We start from the raw sequence: 14,759 nt of genomic DNA, 5'->3' as shown, positions 1-14,759 counted from the left end.
TGATATGTGACCCCTGTGAAAGGGTCGTTCAAATTCCAAAGTGTTCTCTACCCACAGGCTGAGAACCACTGCTCAATAGTATTGTACGTGTTCAAGCTCAGGTTTTCAGTGCCACACATACTGAAATACAGGAATGGTGGGACCTGGGGATTGAACTCAGAACATCAGGATTGGTGTGAAATGCCTTTCCCCACTGAGCCAGTTTACTGGCCCTCATGGGACTTTAAACCATCACTTACTTAGTACTTGTGGAGAGGTGGCTGATGTCTCCTAAATAAGAGATCCAAGTTGACACCAGGGAAAGTGGCAGTACCTGATATGTGTGCCCGTTACTAGAGTGACCAAAGTGCACACAGCCACTGTGTATCATGGCAAACACATCTGACATCACCAGGTCTACGAGGAAACCATTATGCAGTCCAACCTTTGAACACAAGAGACCTGGACTAAGGATGCACAATTGGATCTTGTATTAGGAAAACTGCCAAGGACTAGTTTGGAGAGGGGTTCTGAGAGAAGGGGTGTCTGGGAGCGAAAAAACAAATGACTCAAAGTCATATCCTGGGTTACAAGCTGATGGCCCATGTTCTGCTCGAGCCAGCTTTCCGAGAGCTCTTTCTGTGTGTTCTGCTCTTCCTTGCTATTCTAAAAACTCTCTGGATAGCACATCACTTGCAGATCAAAAGCCCAGTTTTTTATTTACATATCAATCAATACATATCAATCAGTCATCAATTATTACCCTAGTCATTACCTTTTGATTATCCCATAAATCAGCATCCCAGGACTCCAGCCCCTTGTTTGTTAAAAAGAGACAGCAAGCTACAATTAGATAGCTGGGTGGGACCCTGCCCTGGAATTACCATCCCTACCATGCCTGGGCCTGGACCTAAACTCCCTCTGTTCCAGGCTGACCCTGAACTCAGAAATCTGCCTGCCCTTGCACCTTCCTGTCAAGCTGGCTCATAGTGCAGTTGCCTCTATTTTTCTAGGTTCCCAAAGCCCCTCATATAATTCATATTGCATTCTTATATTTTGTATAGTTAAGAAAAAAATTTTGAACTCATGTTTTCAGTGTTCTTTCCCACAGTCTTAATGACTGTCCTGAAGGTCACAGTGAAAGAAAATTAAGTTCAAGGTCCATGACTCATGCAGCTTGTTAGTTAAGAGGGCTTTTTGGGGCCAAAGGCAAAGAACAAAGACTGTTGCTGTTAAGTCATTCCAGGAACTGGCTGGCCATAAAGATAGAGACGTACAGAGACATCCAGACTATCTCAGCCAAGTTAAACACCTGCCCCTCAGAATTGCTATTACCTTGCTCTGCACATACAATTTGCTGATGTTTAAACTGTCCAATTGTGTATAACCGCGCCAATTCTTCCCCCTGCCCCCAACTTTTCTATATATAAACCCCTAGCTTCTGAGCCTCGTAGTCGACTCCTCTGTCTCCTGCGTGAGATACTTGTCGGCCCGGAGATTCGTCATTTAACTACCTCATGTATTTACATCAAGATGGTCTCCTTGGGTGTGCACGCCATCCCAGGACTTGTGAGTGGGGGTCTTCCCCACTAAGGTCTTTCATTAGCATTCTACCATTTTGCTGAGACATTAGACACACCTCACCTCCCGGACTCATGCTGTCTCTGATTACCATGGAGTCGTTAACCTTGACATAGGGGACATTCCTCAAAGGAGGAACATGAGAGCCGGGCATGGTGGTGCCACCTTTAATCCCAGCCCTCGGGAGGCAGAGGAAGGGCAGATTTCTGAGTTCAAGGCATGAGTTCCAGGACAGCCAGGGCTACACAGAGAAACCCTATCTCAAAAAAACAAAACAAAACAAAAACAAACAAACAAAAAAAGGAGGAACATGAAAATATACATTATTATACAAACAAGCCTCATACTCACAGCCACCATCAACGCTCATGGAGGCCCACACCCTGATGGCTCTGTTCCAGAGGTGGGAACCACGACCTTCTTTCCCTTACGTAGCTGAGCAGGATGGCCCTACACTTGTGGTGATCCTATTGCCTCAACCTCTCACGTGCTGGAACTATAGGTGCTTGCACTGAACTTTTAAAAGGAGTCTTGAACTCATAGAATATTCAAAAAATGGGGGAGAAAGGTGTCCTTGAAGACACACACTCCTGAGCCTGAGTTTAAATGTCATGATAGTGAAAGATCCTGACAGAATGTAAAAGGTCACAGAAGCCCTGAAATTGGCAAAATAGATTTCATTGTTAGTAGAAGTAGCTTCACTGATTTAGAAAAATAGAGGTGCACAATGCTCTGGCCGCTCCTCGAACCTGTGTATCTGCCAATGTTCTGACCAGGTGTGTGCCCATTGCTGCACCTCACTGCCAGGTGTTTGTAATATTGGTTGCTGGGAAAGAGTCGGGAAATCTCCCTAGCAACCATAGTCGGGGGGGCCAATCCGGAGTGCTGCACCTTCATTAGACTCTTTCCTTGTTTCCCTCCCATACCCATTTCTTGAGGAATCAATCATTTTAGAATAGACATTGTTTAGATCTGGAAATCCCTTACTCCCCCCCCTTCTCCTTTCCCCCCTGAGGGCCTATAAAAACTGGGTCCTCTTTCCCCTGAGGTCGACTCCTTTACCCCTGCGTGGAATATGAGTCGTCCCCAGAGCTCTGGCTTTCACCTAATAAAGCCTCATGTGGTTTGCAACAAGCTCGGTCTATCATGAGTTCTTGGGTGTCCGGTATTGTCCTGAGGCCTGAGCGAGGGGCTCCTCTAGGGGCTCCTCTCAGAGTCTTTCAATAGCAGCAATTTCAAGTTGGGGGGGGAGAGAAAGGGGGGATGTAAATGGATAAAATAAACTACCAGAAGAACTTGGGGGGCTGGTGAGATGGCTCAGTGGGTAAGAGCACCCAACTGCTCTTCCGAAGGTCCAGAGTTCAAATCCCAGCAACCACATGGTGGCTCACAACCATCCGTAATGAGATCTGACTCCCTCTTCTGGAGTGTCTGAAGACAGCTACAGTGTACTTACATATAATAAATAAATAAATCTTTAAAAAAAAAAAAAAAAGAAGAACTTGGAAGCAATCTTTAAAAGTAGAGAATTATACCAAAAACCCTGGCATGCTGGTGTGCACATCTGAAGTCACAGCATTTGGGAGACTGAGGCAGGAAGATCACAAGTTCAAATCTGTGTATCTGAAAAAAGGCAACATAGAACAAAAGACTGGAAATGTATCAGTTCCAAAGGTTTCTCTCTGAGCCAAGTTCTCTCCAGCAGGGAACAGACCCCTGTGGGATGTGTTGTTCCTACCCTGGGATTGTTCACAGAAGGCTGTTTGCCACCACAGCCCTTCCTCTCCCTGGCTGTACTTTGTGAGAGGCTGTCGGAACCCTGGTGCCACCACACTGGGCCCTCACCAAAAGGGAAGCTCCGGCAGGAGGCCCCGGGCTCAGCCCTTCCTTCTTAGCAGGACAATGCCTGAGGCCGCACCACCACTGCCAGCAGGAAATGCCTGGGAGAAGCCTGGTGGCCCACTGCCCAGGAGGACAAGCACTTCAGGGCTCTTGCTAGGTTTTCTTTTCAGCAGAGTCTGGACCACGGCCAAAAGGCAGGGGCTAAGCTGCTGGGCTCTCAGTGGCCTGGAAAAGGAAACTGGGGGAGCTTCCAGGGAGGGGACGATGGTAGACTACTACTGTTGGTCCAAGCATTCAGAGGTGCTTTCCTCAGGCCAGTCTGACAGTATCCTGGCTGCAGGTGACAGTTTTAACCCTCGGCTGACACCAAATGCTGGAATTTAGGGAGGGAAAACTGGAGTTTGGCTTTTGACCAGTTCAGTTAGACACAAGCGGAAGCAGCAAGTAGCCAGCTGAGTGAGTCTAGAGAAGAGAGATGGATAAGACAAGCTAGACAATGCAACCTGCTAAGATTGAATCAGGAAGAAACAGAAAGTCTGTACAACAAAGAGCTAGATCAGCAGCAGTTACAAACCCACTCAGAGTCCTACCACATGCAAGAGCCAGTCCAGCCTGGGCTACATAGTAACACCTTGCCTCAAAAAAGCAAGCTAAAAGTAAGCTGGGGTGAGGTGGAGGACATCTTTTGAGTGTTTGTATGTTTGGGGCTTTCTTGTTTTGTTTTTTGAGACAGGGTTCTTTGTGTAGCCCTGACTGTCCTAAAACTTGCAATGTAGACCAGGCTGACCTCGAACTCAAAGATCCACCTGCCCCTGCCTCCAGAGTGCTGGGATTAAAGGAATGTGCCATCGCTGCCTGGCAAACGTGGCACACATCTTTAATCTTAGCATTGGAGGCAGAGACAGGCAGAACTCTGAGCTCAAGGCTAGCTTGATTTATATAGAGTTCCAGGTTTGCCTGGGCCACATAGTGACACACCCACAGAGGGAGCAGGGGAGGGAGGGAGAGAGAGAGATGAGCACATAGGAGAAAGAGAGACAGCCCAAGAGGGAGGGAGGGAGGGAACAAGAAGCTGAGCCATGGTCTTCCTCCCATCACATCAGCTGAGTTTTCTTCCCTATCTTAGAGCCCAGCTTCCTTAGGATGACAATAAGATTAACTTCCATTGGTGGTATGTGTCACTCCTTGAACCTCAGGGTTTCTAGTGTCACAGGAGGACGAAGGCAGGTGCCATTGTCTGGATTTTAAGTAGGAACTTTTTTTGTTTTGTTTTTGTTTTTCAAGACAGGGTTTCTCTGTGTAGCTCTGGCTGTCCTGGAACTCACTTTGTAGACCAGGCTGGCCTCGAACTCAGAAATCTGCCTGCCTCTGCCTCTGCCTCCCAAGTGCTGGGATTAAAGGCATGCGCCACCACCGACAGGCAAGTAGGAACATTCTAAAGATAGGTTCAGTTCTCTGCTCCAAGTCCCAGCTCCAGGGAGCAGAGTGTGAATTCCAGTCCATGACAGCAGAGGGGATGTAGTAGACATGGCTACACCGTCATGCACTGACAGCTGCACATATGTGCCTGTGTGTGTGCATGCCTGTGTGTGTTTGTATGTGTGCACTCAAGTGTGGAGTTCAGACAATATGTGTGGTCAGTTATTTCCTCTCTTCCATTAGATGGGTCCCAGGGATTGAACCCAGGTTTTCAGGCTTGGCAGCAAACACTTTCGCCCCTCGTGATACTACCATGTTGGTGGTTATGTTTCTCCCTTACACCCCCACCCTACCCCTCCCCTCCCCACCCAACCCCACCCCACCCCACCCCACCCCCGCATAGCCAGGGTTTCTCTGTGTAGCCTTGGCTGTCCTAGAACTCACTCTGTAGACCAGGCTGGCCTTGAACCTATAGATCCTCTTGCCTCTGCCTCCCACTGCCAGGATTAAAAGTGTGCACCACCACTCCTGGCTTTGTGGCTAAATTTAAATATATGGAATTGGAGTGCGTGTGATCATTTAGACCACAGCGTTTTCTTTGCAGTAGTCATCAAGGTGGATGGCTGTTGCACAGTCCCAGTACCTGAAGCGGGAAGAGTCTTTGAGTTGGCGGCCCACCGGGGCTACACAGTGAACTCCAGGTTAGCCTGGACCACGTGGCAAAACCCTGCCTCAAAAGTAAATAAACAGTGAAGCCACCGTCAAGCTGTGCTCTAAGCAAACTTACTGAAATCGAAGACAATTTGTAAACATTCTAATGGTTTGCTTTAGCGAAAAACCATCCATGTACCTGAATTGTGCGGCACCGTGGTTGGATGGGAGCGGCACATTTCAAGTTTAACCCCTTTCTGGCCGAGATGGCGCAAGGCGTGCCCTTGACAGCTTCAGCAGAGGAGAAGGAGGAAGCAGAGGCAATGTGTACCCCCTCCGTCCCCCACCCCACACTTTTGTGCTGCATCTTTTCAACCAGGGACAACGCTCCTCGGGGTTCCCTCCATCCACCCATGAGCGCTGGTCCGCGCCAGAGTATTGTCTGGCTTTGGAACCGGGCGAACCCGCAAAGGGACTGGGTGCTGGCGGGGCCCTCCTTTGTGCGGCGGCCGCGCGCGGCTCTACCGCTAGGGGGCAGCCTGCACCCCGCAGAGCCCCACAATAGGCGAGGCTGGGGAGCCGCGCGGTCGGGGAACTTTCCCCGGGGTCGGCGGAGGCTCGGCCGGGCCATGGAGGAGGGGGCTAGCGCCGCGCCCCCGCTCTGGAACTGGGACTACCTGGAGCGCTGCTTCGCCCGCCGCCGCGTCTGCATCTCCTTCGGCCTGTGGATCTGCGCCGCCTGCTGCTGGATCGCTGCCCACACGCTGTAATGGGGACGGGACCCGCGCGAGGGGTGGCGGGCCACCCGCGGGGACGACTGGGCGTCACTCGCCTCAGCTCCTCTAGGAAGCCTAGGAGGAAGGGGCGTAAAGGGGGCGTCCTGTAGGTAGCTCAAGTCCGGGTTCGGATCTGACATTGCTCTGTGGACTGAAGTGGAGTCCTTTCTGGACTCCGCGCACCGAGGAAGCTGGGCTGCGAGCCGGTAGCAGGAGGCTGGATGGTGCAGTGGATGCGGGGCTTGGAATAGCTTCTATTGTCAGCCTTTTCCTGGTTGTTGGCAGTGTGAGGGGAGCAAGTGTAAGCCTTTGGATCTCCTGTGAATGAGGATATGCCTCATAAAATGAATGTGAGGGTTAAATAAGGCATAGCAGGCAAAGGACTTAATAAGTGCTCATTAAACACCATTACTGCTCTGGCTCTACCACCCACCCTTAGGGACCCTAGCAAGTCCCTCGACGTTTTCTACTTTTAATTTATCCAAAGCTGACAAGAGGTGTGGCAGTGGTGATCTGGCCACAGTTTTTGCTTTTGTCTGTCTCCCAGTGGTTTGTTTGGCCAGGCAATCCCTGTAGCCTGGATTCTGTGAGAGCATAGCCTCCAGGTCTTCAGCCACTCTTTCCCCACGCACAGAAACCCAGAGACAGTTTCCAGGGTGGTGCCACCCAAGATACCCAGGTGGGGGAGAGTGTACAGCATCCCTCTATCCCAACTCCTGCAACTGGCTCACCTTAGCGCTCGGTGGACAACCCCTTCAAGACTGTCCGTAATGGTTCAGAGAGTCAGCAGTCCATTGCCTAGAGACTGGAGTCCAGTACAGACACTCTGGGCCTGAGTTGCATTTCTTTGTCCTCTTGCTCCCCGCCTGCCCCTGTCCCTAAGGCAGGTGCTGTTATCAATCGGATGAGGAGCCTGCTTCCTGAGTGAATAATAATCCTGCCTGTGATTCAGGCAGGCATCAGGGATTGAGCTCTCTGAGGTAGAGGGCTCTGCACGCATGGTCTCCTTTGTTCCTTAGCCATCCTATGCAGCCAACACAGGTAGGCATGCTCACCCCTGGAAACCATGGCTTACAGAGGTGAACTAGTGTGCCTAGAATGGCCGACTTTCGCCCTGCTTGAGGCTAGATGTGCCTCTCTGTTCTTAGTACCCGGCCACTCCTGAACCCCTCTCCCCCTGTCTGTCTGCAGAGAATGGATCTTGGGGGGCAGGTTGCTAGGTTAAAGTCAGTCTGGGAGTCCTGGCCCCTGAGAGCACAGGGCATAGGGTAAAGCCCCGAGCAGTGAAGCTAGAGGCCTGCCGTTGGCTCACATCATCACCCCAGGCTACAGGGTCTCCTCTCCAAAGCAAAGGTTGAAGTAAAGCGTTGTTCATTTGGGCCCACATCTCTTACCCGACCAGTCTTCACTCCTTGAGCTTGCATTGGTTTCAATACCCAGAGCTTAGATTTATAGCTGACGGGTGACACCCTGAGCTTCAGGCTTGGGGCTGGCAGACCCAGAGATGTTTAAGGTGTTGGGTAACAACAGCCTTCCTTCTGTAATTATGATCCTTGGGACTGATGCTCAGAACCTAATCTATGGAGTCAGAGCCAACCACACTGCCTGAGCGGATGAAGCCGAAGCCGCTCCCAGCCCATTTCTCTATAAAATCCAGCATGGTTACTGAAACTCAAGTGTGGTGGTGACGGCACTGGTGATATTGCCAGAGAGGCCCTGCCCACTGTATGACCCAGGTTCATGAAGGTAGGGAGAGGGGCTGTAGGAGAAAAGCCAGCAGTTTGGAGACCTAGGGAGAGGAGCCCAGAGCACCATGCTGTTATTCAGTTTGGTTTCCCCTGCTTTATGAATATGCTCAAATTGCTCAGCTGGAAGAAGCTGCCACCCACTGCACAGATGGGTAAGGCGGATCTGACTCTAATTTCAAAGAAACAAATCGCCTTTTAAATTTAGGTAATTACCACTATAGTTAGCTGCAGTGCTAGGGTGGCTTTTAGATCCTGTTTCCCTTTCAGTCCTGACCGCTGGACTGGAGAGATGGCTCAGTGGTTAAGAGCAGTGACTGCTCTTCCGGAGGTCCTGAGTTCAAATCCCGGCAACCACGTGGTAGCTCACAATAATGAGATCCGACTCCCTCTTCTGGAGTGTCTGAGGACAGCTACAGTGTACTTCCATATAATAAATAAATCTTTAAAAGAAAAAACCTGACAGCCAGCTTGTAAGGGCCTGATTTGGAAGAGGAAAAGGAAAAGAGCCCCCATCTCTCCTTAAAGTTAATACTTACTGTGTAGTGCAGGCTGGCCTCGAACTCAGAAACCCCTGCTTCTGCTTCCCAAGTGCTAGGATTAAGGTGTTTCAAAACATGCTGAGGCTTGTAAGAATCTGAGGTACACGGCCCTTGTCAGCTGTCTCTGTCTCCCCCTTTTGTAGAAGAGGACGGCATCTTTGCAGGAGATCTTCAGTTCCCAGCAGATCTTGTTCCATAATATGTGTGTGTGTTTGTGTGTGTGTGTGTGTGTGTGTGCTATACCTGGGAGAGGCTGTGTTTTATAGAACAGAGGTGACAGCTGCCTTTTCTAGGTGTGTTCTCTGGCCTACCCTTGAACTCACAGCCCCCGTGTTCTGTTCATGTCGCATCGTCTTAGGATTCTCTACCTGAGATGCACAAAGAAGTGTAGCCAAGACCAGTCGGCACTGTGTGCTGCATTCTGCCTCCTGACAAGTCTGTGTGACACCGTGGGGGCGATTCTGGCCAGGCAGCTCACGATCCAGGTATGTCCCACACAGACCTGGCTTGTTCTGCTGCTGCAGTCACGGGTGCCTCTGTCTTTTCCCTTAGCCTGCAGAGCAGTTTCCTCTCAGAACCTGGACCTGGTCTTTTCTGTCTTCTGAAGTGCTCTTTCTCTGTGTCTACATGGCTCAATGCCATCACCTTCTTCAAACACTTGTTCAAAGTCACCTTCTAAAACAAGGCTTCCGGGGCTTAGAGTGACCCTGGTGGGTAAGAGCGCACACCTTTCTTCCCTAGGACTGAAGTTTGGTTCCCAGTACATATGTCAGGTAACTTATAACCATGGATAACTCCAGCTCCAGGGGGTCCCTCGGCTTCTTCTCGGAGAATACTCACACACACAGGGCATGCACACACACAAGCACACACACACATAAAAAAAAAAAAAAAAAAAAAAAAAAAAAGCAACCTGCAACCCTCCCTTTTGTGAAATTGTAACCCATCTCTTCCAAAAGTGCTCCAAGCTCCCATCTCTTGTTTTGTTTTGTTTTGTTTTGTTTTGTTTTGTTTTGTTTTGTTTTGTTTTTCGAGGCAGGATTTCTCTGTGTAACCCTGGCTGTTCTGGAACTCACTCTGTAGATCAGGCTGGCCTCAAACTCAGAAATCCGCCTGCCTCTGCCTCCCAAGTGCTGGGATTAAAGGTGTGTGCCACCAGGTTTAGTTAATTTTCTGTTGCCATGACAAAACATCATGACCAAGGTCACATATAAGAGAAAGCATTTAATTGAGCTTATGCTTTTAGAGGGTCAGAGTCCATGACGGCAGAGCAAAGCATGGAGGCAGGAACTGCTGAGAGCTCACATCTTGATCAACAAATAGGAGGCAGAAAGAGACACTGGGAAGGGCATCAGCCTTTTGAAATATCAAGACTCGCATCCCAACCCCCAGTGACACACTCCTCCAACAAGGCCACACCTCCCAATCCTTCCCAAACAGTTCCACCAACTGGGGACCAAGTGTTCAAGCATGAGAGCCCATGGGAGGCCATTCTCCTTGAAGCCATCACAGGGAATGACTCTCACGGACAGGGACTCACTGCTGTACTGTCACTTCACACAGCTCTTAGTAGATGTTCAACACACAGTCATTGTCATTACTGATTACGGAGCTGAGACTTGGCAATGGCCGCCCTCTCCTTCACGAGATGCTGATGTGGGACTTGGTGTAGGGAAAAGCAGTTGCTAGTTTCCCCAAAGTGGAAAGGATCTCTCACCCTAAACACATATCCCAAGGAATATTTTTGAGAGCCTGACTGCAAGGAGCTTGTGGGTTTTGTTTTTTGTTTTTTGTTTTTTGTTTTTTGTTTTTTGTTTTTTGTTTTTTTTTGTCTTTGTGGCCACACAGGCAGAGATAAAGGCAGGCAGCCTTGTGGTCAGGACACAAGTCCAGAGTTTTGAACCTGCTTAGAACAGTGCTATGCTGTCTCTGAAACAGGTTCCCTTTCCCTTTGGCTTGTGGGATAGAAGGAGGCTCTGTTCATGTCCAAAAGGAATGGCTGACTGGAGTTTGGTTAACTATTTAACTGCATCCTTGGCACTAAGGTCCCCCTGTGTATTAACTCTTTCTCTCCTGAATCTTTCCTATGATGTGGCTCCTGTCATCTTCCCAACTGCTACAGAGGTAGAAACTGAGGCACAGCAAAGCTTCTATAAGGTTACCCTCTAATAAGTACCAGGGCCAGGATTCCAAAGTCACAATGTCCACTCTTCCCCTTGATGATACTTTTGTCTTTGACACTGTCAACTATCTCCAGGTCCTGGTCCAAACACTTGCCATGAACTGTCTACAGAAATCTACAGGCCAGTCTTTGAGGGAGATCTTGTTGTGTGCCAGTCTTACAGATGGGGAAACTGAGGCTCAGGGAGTGTTGGTGTCTGAGATATAGCTCCACAGAAAAGGCTGCCTGTACCACAGAAAGAGTATAGAGTAGGATGCAGAGGAATGGGTTCTCAGTCTGTCTCTACTGCCTGGCAACTGTGCAACTTAGAACCTGTCTCCTGACCCATCAAAAGATCCATCTCTGGGTTGATGGAAGGCATCGCAGAGAGACTGATATAGATGGACATGCGGCCTTAGTGTAGCCCAGTAGTAGAGGGGATACCAGGACAGCAATGTTGTGGTTAGTGTGTGTGTGTGTGTGTGTGCGCGCGCGCGCACGCGTGCGCTTGATCACTGTCTCCGTTTGCTTCCAGGTGTTCACTGGGGCCTACCTAGCAGCTATCGATTTCATGAACTTCATGTTCACTCTCTTTCCTGTCTGTGGATCCAAGTCCAAGTCCAAGTCCGGTGAGTGTGCGCATATGGCCACCCCTTTTGCCTTCGTTCATTTGCTTGGTGCCCATGCCTGAACCAGATCCCTCTAGACACAGGCAAAAGAATGAGATGCCTGCCCTCAGCCACATGAGAAAGATGGGGCCCTAAACAGTTACTCTAGCGGGCACCTGGGAGATAAACTCAAAGGGAGAGATGAGCTTAAACAATAGGAAAGCTTGTGACATCAGGCCTGGTGGCATAGATAAGCAAACAAGAATGGGCCAAGGCCAGGGGCAGGGATGGCTTCAGGGGACAGTGTGCAAGTCTGGGTGACCAAGCCAAGCTCCACAGTTTCTGGAAATGAATGGCAGAAACAGACAGGATCACCTCTATAAGAGCAGGGCTGCCCAGCACTCGGGAGGCAGAGGCAGGCGGATTTCTGAGTTTGAGGACAGCCTGGACTACAAAGTGAGTTCCAGGAAAGCCAGGGATATACAGAGAAACCTGGGGGGGGGGGGGGAGAGCAGGGCTGGAGGAACTGAGACAGGGTGAACAGCCCTGAGTACGTAGCATTGGGGGTTCCTGAGGGGGGAAAAATGCAGTGTTCTTAGACTCTTGTCCAAAAGCTGGATGGTCGGTCGCATCAGTGGGTCAGGTAACATGTCCTCAAACAGGTCCATGTAGTTTGGGAGAGAAATGTTTTATAAAATCCTCAGAAGATTGTGTTTTAAGGAAGCCTGCAAGAATGTCCTCTTTCTCATTGCTGTTTTTCCTGCTTACAGAGCAGGGGGCTTGAAACACAGTCACTTATCTGTGTCGGGGACAGAGATGACTGGAACGTGGTCATTGGTCATGCTTACCTACTAGCATTGAAAGGATCCTCCCAGCAGGGCGGTGGTGGCGCACGCCTTTAATCCCAGCACTCGGGAGGCAGAGGCAGGCGGATTTCTGAGTTCGAGGCCAGCCTGGTCTACAGAGTGAGTTCCAGGACAGCCAGAGCTATACAGAAAAACCCTGTCTCGAAAAGCCAAAAAAAAAAAAAAAAAAAAAGAAAGAAAGAAAGAAAGAAAGAAAGAAAGAAAGAAAGAAAGAAAGAAAGAATCCTCCCAAGAGATATGGGCACCATCCTCTGTGGGTGGGAGGCAGGTACTGGAAGAGGAACTTGACCACAGGGATTGGAAGGGAGTCGGGACCTGCTTTAGCAAGACTGGAGAGCAGAGACTGGAGTCCACCAGTTTCTCCCTCACCAGCCATCTCCTTGGGAGCTTTATCTTCCAGGAGCATCATGGGAGATCTGGTGTTTCCTGCAGGTCAGAGCAGCAGGGAGAGGAGAAGAAGGCATCTTAGAGCCAGTGTGTTCGCCCTGGCTCTGCCTCTGAGCCTGGGTCCAGGCTGGGCAATCTGGACTGCTATCCCCAAGGCTCCAGCCCCAGTCCGTGGGCCACAACGGAGGCTCCTGGGAAACCTTCTGCAGGTAAGGCTGAATGTATGACAATATGGGGTGGTACAGGTCACTTCCCTCCTTGCGTAGTTACTTGGTGCCCTGGGAAAGGGTGAGGGTTCTTGCCATTGGAAAGAGGTACCTTCTAATAGTAGAAGAGATTGCGTCTGGTCTGTTGCTCCTTGGAACATACGCACAGTCTCTGCACATCTATTCTTGCAGGAAAACCCAGAAGTCTTCGGCTACCTGCTGGGTGCTATTGCTGCCTTTGGCTCCTGGGCATCCCGGATCCCTCCATTCTCCAATATCGTGAGACTGGGTTGGGGCTGGGGCTATAGGGCATCTAGGGGCATCAGGAGATCCTGGAGGTGTGATGTCCCTGTGTGGGGCGCACATGTGTTTTTTTCTGAGGAGCCAGTATATGACAGCAGTGAGGGGTGTATGCGCATGGGTCTGTGTGTGTATGTGTGAGTGAGTCTGTGTGTGTGTGTGTGTGTGTTTATTAAGGTCCATGGCTAAACAGTACAGTCCTGAGACCCACAGGAACATTCCAGGAAGGCTGGGTGTTTCTCCTTACGGGAAAAGGTCACAGGGGTGGAACAAACTAGAGGCTCACAAGAGAACAAGAAAGACACAGGAAGTCCAACTTGGTTAGCTACCCAAGGCCTTATCAGCAGATATTTCCAGATCTCTGGGCTGAGGGAAGACTTACGAGCTAGGCCTGTTGGTGCCTAATGGGACCTGTCCCTCGGAGCTCTGAGTCCCACAGAAGATACAGATCATAGTGTGGTGGGAGGGAGGTTTCCTTGCTCTCCGAATAGAGGAAGCAAGTGTTTGGGGTGGGAAGCAGGAGAGAAGGCTCCTGTGCTGCGATGGTGTGAGGGCAGAAACCATTCCAGGGTCAGGCTGCAGGTAGTCTTTCACAGTGGTGCAGAGGGAGAGTGGGACCAGAGGAGGCAACAGCTAAGAAAGGGCTGTCTGTACCCAGGGGAGGACGCGGAGAAGCCACCATACAGGACAGTGCCTGAGTGAGCTCGGGGATTGGTGTAGACACTGTCCTGCCAGGTTTTCTCCATAGAAGACTCTGCGGTAATGCCCCTGCCTGGGTAATAAGACCAGCACCACCCCTGATACTAGAAAGTGACCTGGGCCTGTTATTTAACCCGAGGGGAAGCACTTTCCCAGGAGCACCGTGCTTTAGTGGCAGGGTCAGAAGAACAAGAGCTGGGAGGAGGGCAGCTTGTGACTGTGCATGAAGAGCCGAGCTGTGCTTTGAGGCCCGAGTCTGCAAGTCCTGTCTCCAGGCTAAAGGAAGAGACAGAGATGCTGCTCTGGCTGCAGCAGCCTCTGGGTGAGCTTGACATGTCAGGGAGACCTTCCACGGATCCTGACCTCCTGTTCCAGTTCCCTCGGGCCTGCAGTGGGATGGTCAGGCTGGGGAACTCACAGGCCCTCAATAGACCTGAGAGGCTTCCCGTGTGCTGTGGGAACCATGCAGAGGGGCACCATTACCCCCAGCCATTACTGGGGCCAGGGACCAGACCCACCCTCACATCCAGGCACTCCACAGTTAGGTGCTTGACTGGGTCTCTCTATTCAAGGGCCTTCAGCAGGTGGAGGCCAGAACAATGGCTGGGAAGAAACTAGCTGAGATACAGGGGAGATGCAGCAGTCCCGACAGTGCCTTGTTTGTTTGTTCTGTGCTGAGCATTGAGCCCCGGACCTCACATGTACCAGGCACGCAGTCTACCACAGAGCTGCATCCGCAGTCCATCTGAGAATTCCTCGGGGATTCAAAACAAAAATGAGAGAAAATCAGCCAAAATATACTTTTCTCCTGAAATTTGTTCCATTCCTTAGCCAACGCCCTAAATAGTTCTAAATGCCACCACTTAGCAAGATTTTAAAACCAGATTATACATGTTTTATACTTGCATATATATATGTAAATGTAAATATATTATGCAATTTATATATATATGTATATATAAAATGACTTAAATATTTATCAATTTATATTTATTAA

General features: G+C 50.0%; 1 protein-coding gene across 4 annotated transcripts in view; it reads left to right on the top strand.

Annotated features, from left to right (window-relative positions):
* The first annotated feature begins 6,025 nt into the window (after nt 1–6,025).
* The window catches only part of Tmem44 (transmembrane protein 44), a 36,764-nt gene continuing 28,030 nt past the window's right edge, over nt 6,026–14,759 (top strand). For 2 of the 4 annotated variants that reach the window (XM_021185409.3, XM_029470837.2), the window contains exons 1-5: nt 6,032–6,238; nt 8,894–9,020; nt 11,232–11,325; nt 12,603–12,766; nt 12,956–13,042. In XM_021185409.3, coding sequence (XP_021041068.1) covers nt 6,102–6,238; nt 8,894–9,020; nt 11,232–11,325; nt 12,603–12,766; nt 12,956–13,042 — 609 coding nt within the window. In that variant the 5' untranslated portion in view covers nt 6,032–6,101. Of the gene's footprint in view, nt 6,239–6,481; nt 7,290–8,893; nt 9,021–11,231; nt 11,326–12,602; nt 12,767–12,955; nt 13,043–14,759 lie in introns of those variants that run through there. The other 2 variants (XM_029470836.2, XM_029470838.2) reach the window with 2 other exon arrangements.

The sequence above is a fragment of the Mus caroli genome, unplaced genomic scaffold, assembly GCF_978045245.1.
Source record: "Mus caroli unplaced genomic scaffold, Mus_caroli_1 scaffold_17, whole genome shotgun sequence".
Taxonomy (NCBI): Eukaryota; Metazoa; Chordata; class Mammalia; order Rodentia; family Muridae; genus Mus; species Mus caroli.
This window is presented reverse-complemented; position numbering and strand designations above follow the sequence as displayed.